We start from the raw sequence: 20,308 nt of genomic DNA, 5'->3' as shown, positions 1-20,308 counted from the left end.
GCATTATTCTCTGGAGCATCTTCTGGAAAATATGCAGCCTTTTTTAGGAAGTGCCAGGTATCTGCTTGATGCTTCATCAGACGTCCTAAGCCTCCTCTTTTTCAAGTTTCACCAGCTGCAATATTATTATTATTAAAGAATTTTGTACCGCGCACGGTTACCCAGGGGCATCCCAGCGCCTATAGAGAATCAGAGCAAGGCTACCTGAATCGAGAGACCAGAGCTGAAGTTATTCTGGAAATAGGTAGGTTTTCAGATGTTTCCGGAACCTGAGCAAACTTGGTTCTGAGCGTAGTGAAAGTGGGAGGGAGTTCCAGGCGTGCGCAGTATGGATAGAAAAACTCCTGCCACCTGATCGGGCTCTCCTAATTCTCTTTACCTGAAGGAGGTGTTTATTGTCGGAGCGAAGAGCTCTAGTGGACTTATAGGGCAGAATCATGTCCTTAAGGATAGCTGGTCCTTTCCCCTGTAAGCTCTTGTGAGCAATACAGAGGGCCTTAAAGGTCACTCTCTCTTTGACAGGAAGCCAATGGAGTGCCTTTAGAGCAGGCCTGGCTGACTGCCTGGCCGGAACGTTCCGCAGCAGCCTAGCTGCTGCGTTCTGCACTTGTTGCAGAATCTTGAACGTTGACTCCGGTGCTCCGAGAAAAAGTACATTACTGTAGTCCAGGCGAGAGATGATTAGACCTTGGACTAACAGCTTCCGAGAGAGTTCAGGTAAGAGAGGGAGAACCTTGCAGGCCGATCGGAGCAGTCCATAACACACGCCAGCGGTCTTCTTGGCGTGTGTCTTAAAGGACAGATCAGGCTCCAACCAGACCCCCAGGCTCTTAATCTCCTTCTTTGGGTCAGGCGGGGTGCCCATACAGCTGGGCCAGCTGCTCGGCGAGAGGGCAAAACTTGAGTGGCCCAAGATCATCAGCTCGGTTTTTGAGCCGTTCAATTTGAGCGATGACCTGGACATCCAGTCAAACACCTCTCTTAAGCATGAATGGAGAGTCTCCGGCTGTTTCTCCAGCTGTGTCAGACCCACCACTAGCTGAGTGTCATCCGCATAGCTTATGGTCTTCAGGCCAAACGGAGACACCACACCCTCCAGGGGAGCCATATACACGTTAAATAACGTGGGGCTCAGGGATGAGCCCTGAGGCACCCCACAGTGAAGTGGAAGGGGAGGAGATTTCGTGTTACCCTCCCAGACCTCGAAGGTACGCCCCTCTAGAAAAGAGGCCAACCATTCCAGGGCCACTCCTGTGACACCTGACTCTGCTAGGCGTTGTAGCAGCACTCCATGATTAACGGTATCGAAGGCCGCACTTAGGTCCAGGAGGATCACTGCCACTGATCCCCCTGTATCCAAAGTGCTTCTGGCCTCCTCTACCACTGCTAGCAGAGCCGTGTCGGTTCCATGACCCGGTCGGAATCCCGCCTGGGAGTCCCTCAACTGGCCATTCTCCTCCAGAAAGTTGGATAGTTGGCGGTTGACCAGTTTCTCGGCAACCTTACTGCCCCCTGGTAGCAGGGAAATGGGCCTGAAATTGGCTAAGTTCTCAGGATCTAAGCCAGGCTTCTTCAGAAGTGCTTTAACAACTGCGCTCTTCCAGTCCGGCGGTACCGTCCCATGAGCGAAGGAGAGATTGACCAGATCGGTCAGAGGCTCTCCTATCGAAGGCCTGCTTTAAGTAACGCATTGGGACAGGGTCTCGAGGCGAACCACTCTTCAAACTCCCGAGAACCTTCAGTACTTCGCCTGAGGTTACGGGGCCAAAAGACGTCAATAGATTTTCCGACCTACCCAGGTCTTCAGACAGGGTCGGGGTTCCCATCACCGGGGGGAGAGAACTAATAATGGTGTCAATTTTATTCTTGAAGTAAGTGGCCAATTCCAGACATTTTTCTTGTGGCCTGTCATGGACAAGAATGGGATCCGGCGGTTTAAGCAGCTCCTTCATCACTAGAAAGGCTTCCCTGTATGAGGACGCAGCATGACTCACTCTCTCCCCAAAAAAGGAGGCCTTTGCAGTCCGTATTGCGAGTTTGTACGTCCTTAATTCCCTACGGTATTTTTCCCTGCTCTCTGTCTCGGGGTTCTTCCTCCATAATCTCTCCGCCCTTTTACAGTTCGTTCTCATGGTTCTAAGCTCTGGGGAGTACCAAGGGGCGGACCCCACTCTCTTATCCCTAATAAGCATCTTCTTGAGTGGGAGCACGTGGTCCACAGCGTTGGTCAGCCAGTTCCTCATCGTAGCGTCGGCTAATATCGTGACTAGGACTGATCCTCTGATGCGTTCATTCAGAGTTGCGTGTGAACTGTGGTCGGTAAAACAGACCATGTTGCTTACCACACGTTGCTGTTTTTCCCTTCAGTGCTTTTGCTTCAGAATTCCAAGTTCTACCTGCTTGAATGAGGATAACATGCAGTTTCTGTTTTGTGCCCGTTAAAACCCCATATACTTCCAATTCTCTTCATCTTTTCTACACTTATACCTAAAAAGGTTTGCATATGTAAAAATCTTGGGCCCGGATGCCAATTGTGCTAAAATCAGAATGTCAAATCTGATGCCTGATTTGACATTTACAGGCTGGCTCAGAATGAGGCTGCAGATCTTCCATGGGTCTTGGTTTCTGACATCATGCTAGTCGGACTGTCTCATAAATTAGGACATTTTCCATTCTACATTCTTTCCAAATCTATCCACCATCTGGAAGTCCAACGAGTTCTTCTGTTCCACTCTGACGAAGTAAGATGTTAGGTTAGAACTCCCTAACCTAGGCCAGCATCTCTCCAAGTCTTTCTTTGCTTGTTAGGTCATCTCCTGTATCCTTGAGTAAAGCTCGCCGCCTCCAGGAACATTCCCCCTTTTCAATCATCATCATCATCACCGTACCACAAAGCAACATTGTTCACCAAATGTGATAAGCAACGCAAACACCCAGGCTTCTCTTTGGGCATTTTGTAAGCACTGCGCATTCATGGTGAGGACAGCAGTGGAACGCGGTCTTCCTATTAACAAAGAAGAAAAGTTGATAGAATGGGGTATGGTCCTGTTAATCTCTTTAATGAAACTTGTGTTCCAAGTCCTGTCTTTCATTTCTTGACACGACCCATCTCTCTCTATCTCTGCAGCGATACGTATATACGGTAGAGTGAGGGAAAAGGAACTGAAATGGAGAAAGCAAGCACCAGATGAAATTTCGAGCCACGCATGGACCTCAGCTTCCACATTGACATTTGTGCTTTGATAAAAGTGCCCCAGCCTCCATCAATTTCCTTCTTGCCCCTTCTTCACCATCGCCTCAAGCCCCATGTCTCTACAGAAAACTATTACAGTTATCTCTCTCTCTTTACACTAAGAACAGACTTTCACATCATGCCAGGAACCGGGGCTCAGTCCAGCAGGGAAGCTAGACTGCTCATTACGCGCCAGTCTGGAACATAAAATGGTTGCAGTCTAAAAATAAAAATCTAGCCTCTACAGGATTTGAATAACAGCACTAGTAATACGATTTTAAAGATAAAAATAGTTAGAACGTTCCCTCCAATGCAATCCTTGCCCAGAGCGAATACTTATGTCCTTGTTGCGGCTGCCCTTTATATTGACTCTCTGCCCTCATGTTTCCGGCAGGTCCGACGGGCGCCGCTGGTCACTGGCCTCGCTGCCATCGTCTGGATATGGGACCAATACGCCAAGCTCTACTGTCTCAGTAAGTACCGTCGAGGACGAAGTAGAAGAAAAGGGGTTTGTGAACAAATTATATGTGGCCAAATACAGTTTTTAACAACTAATCAATTTTCTTTAAAAAAACTCTTGCTGGAAGATGTTTTTATGAGTAGTTAATATTTCACCAAAATGTTCTTCCTTGATACTAACATTGATGTTACAATCAGTTTTTTTAAATATATTCATGGTATAAGTGGCTTGTTCTCTTTCACAAACTGGATAATGGTTTATTTCTGGTATGATTTGTCAGGTGTTATCATGTTTTTTAGTTGCAACTTCATTACATGTTGTCGAGAAATAAAAATAGAAAAATAAAATTATTTCTTGGACACTTTTGTGAAAGAGCGTCTCCTTTGAGGGTTGAGTCATTCGGCTCAGCGGAAGTTACATATTAGCGGATTGTAGTTAATACGTGTCTGAGAGAATAAATATTATCATTTCAACTACCATTAATTCGACCATTGCTATCCATTATCTTCACCTGCCGTTTCAGGAGCCAGGGAGATTTGGTATTTTATCTCCAGATTCGATAATTGAGCACGTACTGAGTGTGCAATGTCTGGGGTTTCACAGTTTATCTTCAAAATGCTTTAAAATGTTAATTTTAAAATTGCTTACCCTTTTCTGATAAGATAATCTTAAAAGAATATGCACTTGGGGGGGGCAGAAGTATGCCAGCGGCGGACCATATTTTTGTAAACTGAATGGGTAGCAGATACTAGTGAGTTACTGTTTTGTTAAATAATCAGAAACCTGTGAGTGTTGCTCTAGTAGTGCCATTTTGACTTCAAGTCCACCCTTTTCCCGAATCGCTTGCTGACCACATGACCCTTTTGTTTTTCGTAGTCTTCTAGTTCCTCACAGGAGCGCCTCCACCAGCTCCCTTATCAGCCCACCATGGATGAACTGCACTTCCTGTCCAAGCACTTTGGCAGCTCGGAAAGCATCACTGATGATGATGGAGGGCGACGCTCACCTGCCGTGCGTCCTCGGTCCCGCAGCCTTAGGTAAGAGAGTTGGTTGACATAGATTCTCCCACTGGTATTTAGGATGACTTCCCTATCAGCCAGGACTACAGAAATTAAACCACCAATGGAAATAATGGAGAAGAAATGGAGATGGACATCTGTGTGAACTGGAGTGGATCTATCTTCTGATCCCCAGAGAATGCAAGTGGTACAAGAACTTGTTTCCTCTGTTCAGCTGGAATGGATGGCCTGTCAAAAACACGTTGTGCTAGCTAACTGGATTTCTTTCAGCTCCTGGTGTGAGTTCTCTGTGCTATGAACTTCATTCAAAAAAGTAGTGGTACCTCCTCTGTACTCATGTGTCCACCTGGACTAGTTCTGTGGCACGTATGTCCTACATAAATCAAGGCTGGAAGGATTCATGCCACATTTTTAAGATATCAGATAAGCTACATTGATACAAAACGAATCTAAATAGAACTAATTTGCATAGTCACGAGTTATCTTGAGCATTTGACTTAAACTGGATGCTTCAAGGCCAATGTCTTACAGGACTCATCTGTAGTATATTCCCAGTCGAGAAAAGCAATTCCCGAACTGAATTCCTGAGGCCAGCTGATAGGAGTTTACGGCAGGGGTGTCGAAGGTTAGTCAGGATGGGACCACCCATGGTAGATTATTAGGATATCCAGATAAGATATATCATAAAATTAATCTCAATTGGACGCATTTACACAGTCAGGTTGGTTTGAATATCTGGCCTGCTTCGAATTTTCTTGGACTCGGGTTCAACACAAAAGTAAGTAACGCCGGAACTGAATGCACATAGCCAGATGGAATAGGTATATAATACAGTCCAGTAGAATAATTGGTGGCTGCAGAACCAGATCCCGGTATAGTCTCAATAATATAAGCAGATACTTTATGATGAAGCTTAAGTGGGTGTACTGTAGTGCCCAACAAAGTAGTAATTGTTCTTGAACTGATTACTGATTACTTTAGTGTTTCTAGACAGGAAGATGAAATGGACGTGGATTTGTGTATCTGTCCCGGATTTAGTCTCCAACCCAGTTATTTAGCAGATGAGAGCACCTTGAATTAAACTTTCTTTTGTCTCTATCCAATAGTCGCCAAGAATAATTGCTCCCTCTGACTTTGCCAGAAGCCTGAAAATGAAAGATGTATTTATTTTTATTTTGATCGTTTTTTTATAGCGCGAACATAAGCCCTGCAGGTATCAGAGCGCTTTGCAAAATACAGAGAGTAGAGCAATAATAACAATTAAATAATATTCGAGGAAAATGCAGGATAAAGTAAAAACCAAAAAGGAAGGGTGTGTGTTACAGGGTTCGAAACCATATGGAGAGTTTGGTGACCTTAAGGAATGGAGACAGTTGATGGCCTCATGGGAAGAGTAGACAGTTACCAGTTTGTTTAATTTAGTTGAAATGGGCTAGAGGACAGTGTGTTGAGGAAGAAGAACATGGCTGTGTTCTCTGTCTTATCTTGAGTGGGAAGGCAATCCCTTGCAAAAGAAGGTCACCAGCAGATTTTACTTGTGTCTATAGTGGAACGAGGTTATATCTATCCAGAAAAGTAAAGTGAACCACCTTCTGTTGTGTTGGAAGGGCACAGTGGCCAAACTCAACAGGTTTCTGTGTTCTTTGTGAAGTTAAAGTCCTCTAGTCTCTGGGTACGCGCGTATTACTGCAACTGGATACACCACAGGAGAACATTATGTCCATCTAGTTGCAAACAATGAAACATTAAATGCGATATTTTTGTGCTCTCTTTTCAGAGCTCTTAAAAGCTTTTGCAGTCCTTGTCTCTATTTTGAGACCACAGCTCTGCCAGAGAGGAGCTGGGCACCAGGATGAGGTAGTGTCGACATAACGCCATCTCTTTTTTTCCTCCTGCAGTCCGGGCCGATCCCCTTCGTCGCACGACAACGAGATCATGATGATGAACCATGTGTACAAAGAGCGTTTCCCAAAGGTGAGCTCGGCTTCTGATTTAACATCACATTTTTTATTTCCAAGGGACGTGTATCTAGGTAAACAAGGAGTACATCAGGGAATGTTTTGCCTCCTCTAGCTGTCTTATTTTTCCATTTGTAATGGTGTCAGTGTATGTCTCTCCCAGCACCACCCCCACCCACTCTCTTCCAATGACAAACAACCCATCTGCCAGCCCATGTACAGCATTTGCTTCTAAAAATACACCACAGAAAACAAATTTTCTAAATTAGTCTCCAGAAATGGATTCAGCAGCTTTTAGCTAAGGACGCGCACAGACTGTAAGATATTGTAGCTATAAAGCATGCATTCATACCTTTGATGAGAATCCTGGGGCATGCTTGATTGACACAAGTGACTCAGAGTATGTTCAATGCAATGCACAGTAGGTGTGATAGGACAGGCCGAGAAGACATCTCTGGGCGGTTGTGATTGTTTATGTCTCAGAGGCATTTCATGATAAACGTAAAAACTGCTCTTTGGATCTTGCATAGTTTTTGAATACACTTAGTTGTCCTCTTGTGTATAATGTGATTGGGATGTGGAGTTCTCTCTGGCTCATATGTTCATGTTTGCTCTTTCCCTTATCCTGATGGATACCATTGAATTAGTTTCTTCCCAATATATATCTCACTTTAGGCATGCTAGGGGATATAGTACCCCTTGACTTTTGTTTCTTTCACTCGAATTTTCCATGTACTTTATGAGGGAGGTTTGTATTGCACTTAGGTTGTTTTTCATCTGCTTTTAAGTGTGTCCATGCTCTGAGTGGAGAGGGCTGCTGATTACCATGGTCCCTGCTGAGATGCATGCTCTGTGCTGCATCTATATTTGTAGGTCATGGGCAACAGTGGATATGTGAGGACGCAGTGAGCCGGGCCACAAGATGGTTCGTCACTGCGTGAGGCTCTTCCGGATCGTCATATTATCCTATAATTTCTCCCCGTGAATGGGCTGCCATCTGCACTTCTAAGCCGTGGGAATTGCAGAGTGTGGTGACTGGGCAGCGCTGGAAGCATTCTGCGACCCAGATAGTGTGCTGCTATCTATGAGATGCAGCTACCGCAGCAAGGACACGAGTCCTAAAAAAAGAAGTGGGGGGACTAACCTAGTTTGGCAGTATGCAAGTGACATTACCTCCCGCGACATCACGGCGCACAACATCACAGCGCATGACATCACATATGGCATCACAGGAATTGACATCATAGAAAGTGGCATCACAAGCCAGGACTTTACAGGAAGTGGCATCACAAGATGTGACTTCAGATCTAAAGCCCTCACATGTATGTTTAGCAGATCTATTTTGTACGTTTCAGTGCATTGCAAGGATAATAGCACAGTGAGCTATAGAAGATGATATGTGACTTCTACACCTTGCAATCTCCAGTTTTATGTAACACATCATGTACAGTCAGTTACAAACATATGATTTATTGTACATGTAATATGCAGGTGTTGATGTAAAGCGTTCTGACACTCTGTATTGGGATGAGTAGGGCTGTACAGGAAAAAATAGTGGTACTTAAATTATTTTAACGCCTCCTCAGGGGAAGTAAGCTCTATATAAATATAATTTGCTTTGTGTAAATACTGGGAACGACCAACACATCTGAAATTCTTCCAGTGCATGCATATCTCCTAAACAGGGACTGAACAAAGTGAAAATCTGCCTCTCTTAAGTATGTGTTAAGTGCTAACAAGGTTTGAGCCTTTGTTTCCCTTCCGCCTCATTTGCATCAGGTCTGGAGCTCCTGAGTGCTCCCAGCCAAGAGACTCTAACAAAGGAGGCCTGATGACCCCTCAAATTCGGCCTTTGTTATGGGCCCAGCAGGAGTCTTAAATAAGAAAGCCCCATCCCCGCCGCCTGCACGTTGTTGCTTGTTGCAGATGGAAAGGAGACAACGTGCAGGCACTGCTGAAAGTGTCCCGGTGTTGGAAATTACACTGGGACGAGTTCAGCACATTATTCAGTGGGGCCCAAATTCTTGGCAGGGTGGACAGCGTTCACCCTGACAAAATAGTGGGTGGACGCTTTCCACCTACGTGTACCTCGACTCGTGCCCTGACTGCAGCCTGCTTGAGAGATGCGCACTGCACTGGGCCCAGGGTCGGTTCTAGGATTTTTGGAACCCAGGACAAAAGGGAAGGTGCGAGGTCCCTCTAATTTGCATAAGAATTGATATCTTCTGGGCTCTGGAAGCTTCTTTGTGGAGACTTCTCTTGGGTCACAGCTCCTCCTCTCAGCCTCCTACAAGACCTCTTTTACGGCTCAGACCGGGCTTAAGGAGTGAGAATTGCTTGGGGCTGGGGGTTAAAACTGTGTGGTCGCTAAAGTGCAGACAATGGGCTTCCAGCAGTGTCTCTGAATGGGCAGTCCGAGAGGTGTCCCACGCCCCTAGGTTTTCCACACCATCCCTGAGAGGCCCAGGGAGAGGGCCCCCTCCCATGGGCCCAATTGTAAAGAGACATCTTTTTAATTGGATCCGCAGGGGTACATGAGGATGGATGGGGTGGTGCAATTGTGCTGGTAGGCTGAGTGGGAGGCCCTGGGCAGCTGCCCACACTGTCCATGCATAGCGCCGGCCCTGCCTGGGCCTTCCTCGAATCAGGACGCTGGTAAGTGAACGAGGGCCCGCTACTACGGTTGCTGTCCCTGGGGGACTGCCTATGGAGCGACTGGGAGTGGGCTCGCTCTGACCACCGTTTCTGCAGTTCTTTGACTGGCATGGAGAGCTACTGTCCCGGGAGACTGCGGCCCAAACTCAGTTCACAGCAACTTACCTGTGGCCCTATGAGGGGATGCCTGGAGGCCGGGAGGATCCCCACACTCAATACCTGCTGCCCTAGCCTCAGTGTTGAGGCAGCAAAACTGCTTTGGAGGTCTGTGCCCGGGGCACACACACAAACCACTGTGTCGGCCTGCCATTCAATCCTAACTCCTGCCACCAACGAGGAGGTAAGCTCTCCGCTGAGGGCTCTGAGGAACTTGACCCGGGCCTTTATGACTGTGACCCACACGGGCCCTGGGGGTCAGGCCAGTGGCCTAAGGATGGACACCATGCCTCTTTGAAACTACTGCTCCTGCTGCCCCTTTTAAGACTCTCCACTCGGCTTTAGGGCCTGCGAACATAGCAACTCAAGGCACACCCCTGCCGCTCTGTGTTTTTTCCCTACAGTGCGGCTACAGTGATCACTGCTCGCGGGACGAGCTCATCTTCGTGGCCTCTTTCTTTGCATCTGGATCTTGGCCTGCTCATGTCTGGGGAAGTTGGTGCCTGATAAGAAACAGCCCTCCAAACTTCCAGATGCAGACGCCAGCGGAGAACACTTGGCCCCTTGGGCCACAACAACAATGGCATGGGCATAGCCTCCTAAGATCTTGTAGTGTAGTTCCTTTATTCCCAATAGGCTCTGCGCATTGGAATAACATATACTATAGATTTGACGTAGGACTGAGGTCTATATTAGACTTAATTGTGAGTGCCAGCTAGCTCAGAGGTCACTAGAAACGTTCTTGAATTCACAAGAAGGGATTAGTTTCTGACAACCGCATAAACATGACAACTTTGTCTCCCAAGAATAAGAAACGTATCTCTAGAGTCGTAGAAACAATAGATAGTTATTTCACTCAGTCAATCGTGCATGCTTCGTTTCACCAGAGGTGCAGAGAAATAGAGAGACGGGCGTTTTCAATAAAAAGTATTTATTGAACATTCTTCTGTCTCATGCAGGAGAAATTAACTGCTACAATTGTAATACTGGTTGCAAAGTACAATGCGTACAGTACGAAGAGTATTATAAAACTAGCAGCCCGTCCCGACGTTGTCTGGGTATGAATTGCTGCCGGCCAGTAGTATATTGTCCTGTAGGATTTCGTTTTTGTAGGAAGGGGGAGGCTCTAGTTGGCGCAGTGTAACACTAGCGACAAGCAGGGACTCTCTCTTCCTCGTCAGGGCTGAGGGTTACCTTCCAGACAACCTCTGCTTACCCTCTAGGTAGTGTGGCTTAAGCAGTCGTAGGCTAATCTTTGGGGCACATAGGGTTAAACACTTGCAACAGTACACCTTTACAACCAACCCACCACACAACGAGACCAGACTGTATTCTTGTAAAAATATATATCTTTATATAGATTTTAAGCAGGCTTATGAATACAGTCAATAACTTGATGAAGACGGTTGCAGGTTACTTAATTCGGGTTACCACAGTTCTTATGGAAGTTCTCTTGAGGCCCGTAGGCCGGTGTTATTCAAAGTTCTTGTGGAGCCGGCGGCTTCCAAGGGATCTGTCCCACGTCGCTTTGCCTTCCCGGGGTCGCTGATCGTTGCGGCTCTTCGGCCGAGCAGGTCACTGGTCGTCCGGGGCAGCGGTGTTCTGTGGCGGCAGGGTCCTTTCCTCTTCGTCCGCTCCGACCCAGGAGGCGGCGGCTGTGCGGTGGTGACAAGTGGCAGTACGGTCCCCAAGTGCAGGACGTACCCAGCCAAATGTCGGTGCAGCTGTGGGCTCACAGCTGGGCTGTCGGGCAGGCTTACCGACCTTGCGGATTCTCGTACGGCAATTGTCCGTCTTTGCAGGTGAGTGAGGGCTCGCTATGCCTTCATCTCGATAGCTCGGACCGGACGGGTCCTCCTTTGCTTTGCTCTCGGGCTCCCGGTGCAGTTGCGGTCACGGTGTTCGGGCATGGGCATAGCCTCCTAAGATCTTGTAGTGTAGTTCCTTTATTCCCAATAGGCTCTGCGCATTGGAATAACATATACTATAGATTTGACGTAGGACTGAGGTCTATATTAGACTTAATTGTGAGTGCCAGCTAGCTCAGAGGTCACTAGAAACGTTCTTGAATTCACAAGAAGGGATTAGTTTCTGACAACCGCATAAACATGACAACTTTGTCTCCCAAGAATAAGAAACGTATCTCTAGAGTCGTAGACACAATAGATAGTTATTTCACTCAGTCAATCGTGCATGCTTCGTTTCACCAGAGGTGCAGAGAAATAGAGAGACGGGCGTTTTCAATAAAAAGTATTTATTGAACATTCTTCTGTCTCATGCAGGAGAAATTAACTGCTACAATTGTAATACTGGTTGCAAAGTACAATGCGTACAGTACGAAGAGTATTATAAAACTAGCAGCCCGTCCCGACGTTGTCTGGGTATGAATTGCTGCCGGCCAGTAGTATATTGTCCTGTAGGATTTCGTTTTTGTAGGAAGGGGGAGGCTCTAGTTGGCGCAGTGTAACACTAGCGACAAGCAGGGACTCTCTCTTCCTCGTCAGGGCTGAGGGTTACCTTCCAGACAACCTCTGCTTACCCTCTAGGTAGTGTGGCTTAAGCAGTCGTAGGCTAATCTTTGGGGCACATAGGGTTAAACACTTGCAACAGTACACCTTTACAACCAACCCACCACACAACAAGACCAGACTGTATTCTTGTAAAAATATATATCTTTATATAGATTTTAAGCAGGCTTATGAATACAGTCAATAACTTGATGAAGACGGTTGCAGGTTACTTAATTCGGGTTACCACAGTTCTTATGGAAGTTCTCTTGAGGCCCGTAGGCCGGTGTTATTCAAAGTTCTTGTGGAGCCGGCGGCTTCCAAGGGATCTGTCCCACGTCGCTTTGCCTTCCCGGGGTCTCTGATCGTTGCGGCTCTTCGGCCGAGCAGGTCACTGGTCGTCCGGGGCAGCGGTGTTCTGTGGCGGCAGGGTCCTTTCCTCGTCGTCCGCTCCGACCCTGGAGGCGGCGGCTGTGCGGTGGTGACAAGTGGCAGTACGGTCCCCAAGTGCAGGACGTACCCAGCCAAATGTCGGTGCAGCTGTGGGCTCACAGCTGGGCTGTCGGGCAGGCTTACCGACCTTGCGGATTCTCGTACGGCAATTGTCCGTCTTTGCAGGTGAGTGAGGGCTCGCTATGCCTTCACCTCGATAGCTCGGACCGGACGGGTCCTCCTTTGCTTTGCTCTCGGGCTCCCGGTGCAGTTGCGGTCACGGTGTTCGGGCCAGCGGCGGCTGGTCCTCACTTTGCTTTCGCTGTTGCTTTGGGCCCCGGTCACGGTGGTCGGGAGGATGTTGATGCCTTAGAGGAGATTCCTCCGTCAGTGCTGCGGCGATGGTCAGCACCCGCAGTCGCTTTCCAAGGGGGTAGCGTCCACTGGTCCTGGGATGCTGGTCAGGGGGCAAGTTCAGTTGCAAGCCCTTGGAGATCTCTTTGCAGAGTTTGGCACAAGTAGCACAACAGTCTTTTCGTAGTCTTATTGTCTTCCTCTCCTTCAGCAGCAAGGCACCAGACACAGGCAAGAGCCAGCACCCTTCCTTGTCTCTCACGGTCCTTCTCATAGGGCAGAGTCTTTCTGTGGCCCAAACCGGATCTAATTTTCAAGGAGCAGGGCTCCGTCTTTTATAGGCCAATTCTTTTGTTCTCGCAGGCCAGGGGGGCCTTTGCATAGCCACTCTCAGTTCTGGAGTACCCCCGCGGGTGTACTCCGGCTTCTGCTTTCAGTGTGAGGGGCAGGCGCATCAGACGCCCCACAGGAGGTGGAGCCAGCATTGTCCGGACGGGAGTGGCCAGAGTACCTTGTTGATGGGGGCTTCGCCCTTCCTGGGCCAGGTGCCGGCAGAGTCATCCGCCGCTCCCCGGGAGGGTGGAGCCAGCATTGTGGAGGTCGAGCACAGTGACAGCTCGAGTCAAGAGGCACTCCTACCTCCCACTAAGGTGTAATCTGCGCATTCACCACCCGTCATCCCTCCAGCCCTGTCACTCACACATCCCAGACAGTCAGATACACACCAGCAGAGGCGGCTGAAATGGTTAAGCAAGCAAATGCTAACTTTCTAAAAGTAGCATTTGCAAACCCAGGATACTGAAATAAACTTGACTACAAGAAATATCTCATTATCCCGAGTTCAGGCATACTAAACATGACTCACTACCATGCTCCTTGAGCCTGCGGGGATTATAGGGTGTAATAACCCTCACAGCTCAGCCTGGCCTAATGGAGCAGGTAGCCTTCAGTAGTGAAATACGGTCTTCATTGTAAGTCACTACTAGGACATGCCACGCACATCAGGGCTTGTCCTACCTTGCACCTACAACGCACCCTGCCCGCAGGCCTACCATAGGGGTGACTAATATGTAGTCAAGGGAAGGGTCGGTGCTGGCAAGTGGGGACACTTGCCCAGCTAGCGTGATAGTACGAGACCACACGCGGGTTCTGCGGTCGCAGTTCCCAGACACATCTTTACGGCTGCTTCGGTGGGTGGCGCAACCAGCGCTGCAGGCCCACCAGCAGTATTGGCATCTACAAGCCCGGCACTCTCTCGTGCGCTTTACTAGGGACTAACAGTAAATCCAATGCACCAATCATGGATACCAATCGTATGTACAGTTTACAGTAGGGAGCACTTGCACTGCGGCACGGATCAGCCGTGGCGCAGTGCCCTGAGTATCGGAAAACCAGCAAAACATCGGAGGCACATCAGCAAAAAGTGGAAGGGAGACTCACGCCAAGGTGCCAGGTCTAACATGTGTCCCCTCCAGCTGAAATGTGGGGGGAACTACCCTTCCCCAGGGGGTTCCACATCACTAAGGCGGAAAAATCTGGACAGACCGTCAGCGTTGGCGTGATCGGTGCCAGGGCGGTGTTCCACCGTAAAGTCCATACTCTGTAGAGAAATGGACCACCTCAACAGTTTCGGGTTCTCACCCCTCATTTGCATCAACCATCTGAGGGGCCTGTGGTCCGTCTGAACTCGGAAGTGAGACCCAAACAAGTAGGGTCTTAGCTTCTTCAGCGCCCAGACCACAGCAAATGCTTCACGCTCTATTGCACTCCACCTACTTTCCCGTGGAAGTAACCTCCGACTTATGAAGGCTACGGGTTGGTCAAAGCCCTCCTCAGTCATCTGTGAGAGAACAGCCCCTACACCATGCTCTGAAGCGTCTGTTTGCACAATGAACTCCTTGGAGAAATCTGGGGCCAGGAGCACGGGCGCCGTGCACATGGCAGTCTTCAGGGTGTCGAAAGCCTTTTGACAGGTGTCAGTCCAAATCACATTCCTGGGCTGCTTTTTCGAAGTCAGCTCTGTCAAGGGGGCCACGATCGTGCCATAGCCCTTGACAAACCTCCTGTAATACCCAGTGAGCCCCAGGAAGGCTCTCACTGCAGTCTGGGTCTTGGGGGGTTCCCAAGCCAGGATGGTTTCGATTTTGGGCTGCAAGGGGGCTACCTTGCCACTCCCAACTTTGTGTCCCAAGTACACCACTGAACCCTGCCCAATCTGGCACTTGCTTGCCTTGATTGTGAGGCCTGCTCTGCGCAGGGCCATCAACACTTCCCAGAGGTGCCGCAGGTGTTCGGGCCAGGTGCCGCTGAACACCGCGATGTCATCCAGGTAGGCGGCACTGAACTCGTCCAGTCCAGCCAACACCTGGTTGACCAATCTCTGAAAGGTGGCAGGGGCATTCTTCATTCCAAATGGCATAACCCGGAACTGGAAATGCCCATCTGGTGTAGAGAATGCCGACCTCTCCTTTGCCCCATCGGTCAAGGCGATCTGCCAGTACCCAGACGTCAAATCAATCGTGCTGAGAAACCGGGCAGCCCCTAGCCGATCAATGAGCTCGTCAGCTCTGGGGATGGGGTGCGCGTCAGTCTTCGTGACTGAATTGAGTCCTCTGTAGTCCACACAGAACCGGAGTTCGGGTGTGGCTCCCGGCGCAGCAGCCTTCGGAACCAAGACCACGGGGCTGGACCAAGGACTGCTGGAAGACTCAACCACCCCGAGGGCAAGCATCTTGGAGACCTCCTCCTTGATGCAGGCCCGTACCCTGTCAGTTACCCGGTAAGCCTTGTGCTTCACCGGTAAGCTGTCTCCAGTGTCCACATCATGGACGCACCAATCTGTGACACTCGGAACCAGGGAGAACAGGTCTGGAAACTGCCCCAGCAACTGGCGGCAGTCCTCCTGTTGTTCGGCGGTCAGGGAGGGTGAGAGGTTAACTCCATCCACTGACCCATCCTTCTCACAGGCCACCAAGAGGTCAGGAAGAGGCTCCGACTCCTCCTCCATTCCGTCATCGGTTGCCAACAACATGCCCACTTCGGACCTTCGCAAGTGGGGCTTGAGGCGGTTGACATGTAGGACCCGCAAAGGGTTCCCGGGCGTCTTCAGGTCCACCAAGTATGTCACGGGGCTCTTGCGCTCCACAACCTCAAATGGTCCTGTCCACTTATCTTGAAGGGCACAGGGCTCCACTGGGGCCAAGACATACACCTCCTGTCCAGGCTGAAGCTCGACCAGAGTGGCATTCTGATCGTACCACCGCTTCATTTCTTCCTGGCTCGCTTCCAGATTTGCCTCGGCAAGTTGTCTGAAGCGCCTGGTCTGGTTTCTGAAGGCCAGCATGTAGCTATATACATTCTGGGGAGGTTTCCTGGGAGATTGCTCCCAGCCTTCCTTTACCAAACTCAGTGGTCCTCTCACGGGGTGACCGTACAGCAGTTCAAAGGGGCTGAACCCTAGGGACTTCTGTGGTACCTCGCGATATGCAAACAGCAGGCATGGCAAGAGGACGTCCCACTTACGCCTCATCGGACCGTCCAGGCCCATTATCATGCCTTTGAGGGTTCGGTTGAATCTTTCAACCAACCCGTTACCTTGGGGATGGTAGGGTGTGGTGAACTTGTACGTTACGCCACACTCCTGCCAAAGGGACTTCATATATTTCGATATGAAATTGGTCCCCCTGTCGCTCACCACCTCTAGAGGGAATCCTACTCGTGAGAAAATTCCCATCAGTGCACGCCCCACCACGGGAGCCGTCACTGTCCTCAGAGGGATGGCTTCAGGGTACCGGGTGGCATGGTCCACCAAGACCAGGATGAACCTGTTGCCCATGGCTGTCTTGGGGTCCAGAGGCCCAACGATGTCAATACCCACTCGCTGGAATGGCGTACCGACCACAGGGAAGGGTTGGAGGGGAGCCTTGTTCTTCCCTCCCGTCTTCCCACTTGCCTGGCAAGTCGGACAGGTTCTGCAATAAGCGTCTGAGCTTTTATGCATTTGGGGCCAGTAGAAGTGGGTGACAAGCCTGTCATAGGTCTTGTCCATCCCTAAATGTCCTGCTAAAGGCACATCGTGAGCCAGACCCAGTAGGAAGGCTCTGAACTTCTGGGGTACCACCAGCACACGGGCTGACCCAGGTTCAGCAGCCTTAGGCTCCGAATACAGGAGGTCGTTCTCCCAGTACACGTAATGTGTTTTGGCCTGAACACCATTGGCCTGGTCTGCAGCCTGCTGCCGCATACCCACGAGAGAAGGGCATTCTTTCTGCTCCCTGCAGAATTCCTCCCTGGAGGGTCCTCCTTCTTGCTGCCAATGGGTCAGCTCAGGCAGGTCCCCCAGTTCGGCGATCTGTTCCCCTGTAGGCTCCAGGGCATCCCCCTCAAGGTCTGCCTCCTCCTGGACCGTAGGAACTTCAGGGGCCGGTTTCCCGCGCCCCCTGCGCCTTCTCCCTAAAGCCGGTTCCTGGGCCTCTCCATCAGGCCCCAGGACCTCTCGATCACCCTTACTGGCTGCCATCGACCGGGTGGTCACGCACGCCCAGTCAGGCAGACCCACCATCCGCAGGTGAGTCGTCTTCTCCACCTTTTCCCAAGGGGAGTGCTCCAAGTCGTTCCCTAGCAAACAGTCAACAGGCATGGTTTTTCTCACACAGACCTGCAGAGTACCAGAGACCCCCCCCCACTCGAAGGGAACTTGAGCCATCGGACACTGACTCTCAGAATTATCAGCGTTGATAACCCTACAGTAGGCATGGGGTACAACCTGCTCTCGAGACACCAGGTGCTGCCTCACTGCAGTCACACTGGCTCCTGTGTCTCTAAGAGCCTCAGCTTCTTTGCCATTGATGATCACCACCTGCCCATATTTTTTAGTGTTAGAGGGCAGGTAGTTCGTCGGGATCATCTCACTGTCTCCTAGCGAGACCAGGGTCATGTGAACGGGATCTCCACCCCCCGGGACCATCATTTCTTCTCCCAGGTGAACGCTAGTCACTTGTCGGGGCGGAGCACCAGTGGGTGCAGGTTTTCCAAATAGGCGACACATGGGGTCACTGGATATGTGCCCAGGCTCGCCACATTTGAAACAATTGAAGGGCCCCTTTGGAACAGGTTTACCTGTCGGGGCTCCATTCTGCTTCGGGGGTGGGGGAGGCTGAGAACCCTGCTGCGGATTCCCTTGGGAACTACTTTGGGGGCCTTTTTGGAACCCTTTCTGTTTTCCCCCTTTGTCCCCCCCACTCTTCTGCTGGGGACCCTGCCCACTCTTGGCGGAATCTCCCACGGGACCCTTGTGGACCCTGGTGCTGAGCCAGCGGTCCGCCTCCTCAGCAAGCTTCCTCGGGTTGGACAGCTTGCTATCGATCAGGTGTTGGCGTAACTCAGGAAAACAGTGATCAGACAAGTGCTCCCATGCAATTAAATCAAAGAGACCTTGAAAATCATTCACTTTGTTACCTTTCACCCAACCATCCAGTGCTCTGCAAAAGTAAGTCACATACTCCACATACGTATTCCCAGGCCGCTTAGTACATCCCCTAAACTTCTGTCTATACATTTCAGGGGTAAGCCCGTACCTGTTTAATAAAGCTTCTTTCATGTGGGCATAGGATCTCTGATTCTCAACGGGCAAATCTAGCAAGGTATCTCTCCCTTCGCTAAGGAACCTTCCCCACAACCCCGCTCCCCAATCCTTGTCAGGGACCCGGTGGGAGGACATGGCTACCTCGTATGCCCTAAACCACTGTCCTATGTCATCCCCCTTAAAGAACTCCTTAACTACGTCCTTCGGGATGTGCACTCTTGACTCTACCTGCACTGGCGATGTGCTGCCACCAGAGGGAGGCCGATCCAAGTCTCTCTCCTTGAGACTTATCTCCCTCATCTTGATTTCATAATCCATCTGGTGCTTTCGCTCTTCCAGCGCCATTCTTTTGGTTTCCAGCTCCAGCTGGATTTTCAATTCTGCCAACTTTCTTTCGTGATTCCGGGTTTCCTTCCTGTCCGCCAGCTCCTCTGGCGACAGGCCTTTACCAAAGCTGTGCTCGCTGTCTTGCCTCTCGAGATCGACCAGATCCCCAAGTGCATTCTGCTCCTCCGTCGTATTCTGCTCGGCGAGGACGTCTTGCTCTTCCGGGGTCTTTCTGGACTCCACCCAGGCTTTCAGGGCCTTGTAGAGCTCCGGCTTGTTTTTGCAACCAGCGTGCGGAACCTTTAGTTTCCTACAGAAAAACTTCAGCTCCATCTTTGAGTATTTGTCCAGTTTTGCGGCGTCCCATTCTATCTCCAACACCTCGGAGGTCGTGGACTCCGCTCCATCCAGGCTCTTTGTGCCAGGCATGGTTTCTGCGCTCGGAATCTTCTTTCAAAAAGCAAAGTCTGTGGTTTAGTAGCTGTACCGTAATCCTTGTGTAGTGGTCAGAAGCTCAGGTATAACTATCGCAAGTGTAAATTCGAAATCCTCACCGCTGCGTCCAATGTAGGAAGGGGGAGGCTCTAGTTGGCGCAGTGTAACACTAGCGACAAGCAGGGACTCTCTCTTCCTCGTCAGGGCTGAGGGTTACCTTCCAGACAACCTCTGCTTACCCTCTAGGTAGTGTGGCTTAAGCAGTCGTAGGCTAATCTTTGGGGCACATAGGGTTAAACACTTGCAACAGTACACCTTTACAACCAACCCATCACACAACGAGACCAGACTGTATTCTTGTAAAAATATATATCTTTATATAGATTTTAAGCAGGCTTATGAATACAGTCAATAACTTGATGAAGACGGTTGCAGGTTACTTAATTCGGGTTACCACAGTTCTTATGGAAGTTCTCTTGAGGCCCGTAGGCCGGTGTTATTCAAAGTTCTTGTGGAGCCGGCGGCTTCCAAGGGATCGCTGATCGTTGCGGCTCTTCGGCCGAGCAGGTCACTGGTCGTCCGGGGCAGCGGTGTTCTGTGGCGGCAGGGTCCTTTCCTCGTCGTCCGCTCCGACCCTGGAGGCGGCGGCTGTGCGGTGGTGACAAGTGGCAGTACGGTCCCCAAGTGCAGGACGTACCCAGCCAAATGTCGGTGCAGCTGTGGGCTCACAGCTGGGCTGTCGGGCAGGCTTACCGACCTTGCGGATTCTCGTTGGGCAATTGTCCGTCTTTGCAGGTGAGTGAGGGCTCGCTATGCCTTCACCTCGATAGCTCGGACCGGACGGGTCCTCCTTTGCTTTGCTCTCGGGCTCCCGGTGCAGTTGCGGTCACGGTGTTCGGGCCAGCGGCGGCTGGTCCTCACTTTGCTTTCGCTGTTGCTTTGGGCCCCGGTCACGGTGGTCGGGAGGATGTTGATGCCTTAGAGGAGATTCCTCCGTCAGTGCTGCGGCGATGGTCAGCACCCGCAGTTGCTTTCCAAGGGGGTAGCGTCCACTGGTCCTGGGACGCTGGTCAGGGGGCAAGTTCAGTTGCAAGCCCTTGGAGATCTCTTTGCAGAGTTTGGCACAAGTAGCACAACAGTCTTTTCGTAGTCTTATTGTCTTCCTCTCCTTCAGCAGCAAGGCACCAGA

General features: G+C 50.2%; 1 protein-coding gene across 1 annotated transcript in view; it reads left to right on the top strand.

Annotated features, from left to right (window-relative positions):
* MAST1 (microtubule associated serine/threonine kinase 1) overlaps positions 1-20,308 on the top strand; it is a 237,263-nt gene that overhangs the window by 25,226 nt on the left and 191,729 nt on the right. Inside the window, exons 3-5 of the mRNA XM_086959098.1 lie at positions 3,627-3,705; positions 4,569-4,729; positions 6,610-6,685. Coding sequence (XP_086815224.1) covers positions 4,620-4,729; positions 6,610-6,685 — 186 coding nt within the window. The 5' untranslated portion in view covers positions 3,627-3,705; positions 4,569-4,619. The remainder of the gene's footprint in view (positions 1-3,626; positions 3,706-4,568; positions 4,730-6,609; positions 6,686-20,308) is intronic.

The sequence above is a fragment of the Lissotriton vulgaris genome, chromosome 1_1 (assembly GCF_964263255.1).
Source record: "Lissotriton vulgaris chromosome 1_1, aLisVul1.2, whole genome shotgun sequence".
Lineage (NCBI taxonomy): Eukaryota > Metazoa > Chordata > Amphibia > Caudata > Salamandridae > Lissotriton > Lissotriton vulgaris.
The sequence above is the reverse complement of the archived record's forward strand: the minus strand, read 5'-3'. Positions and strand labels throughout refer to the sequence as shown.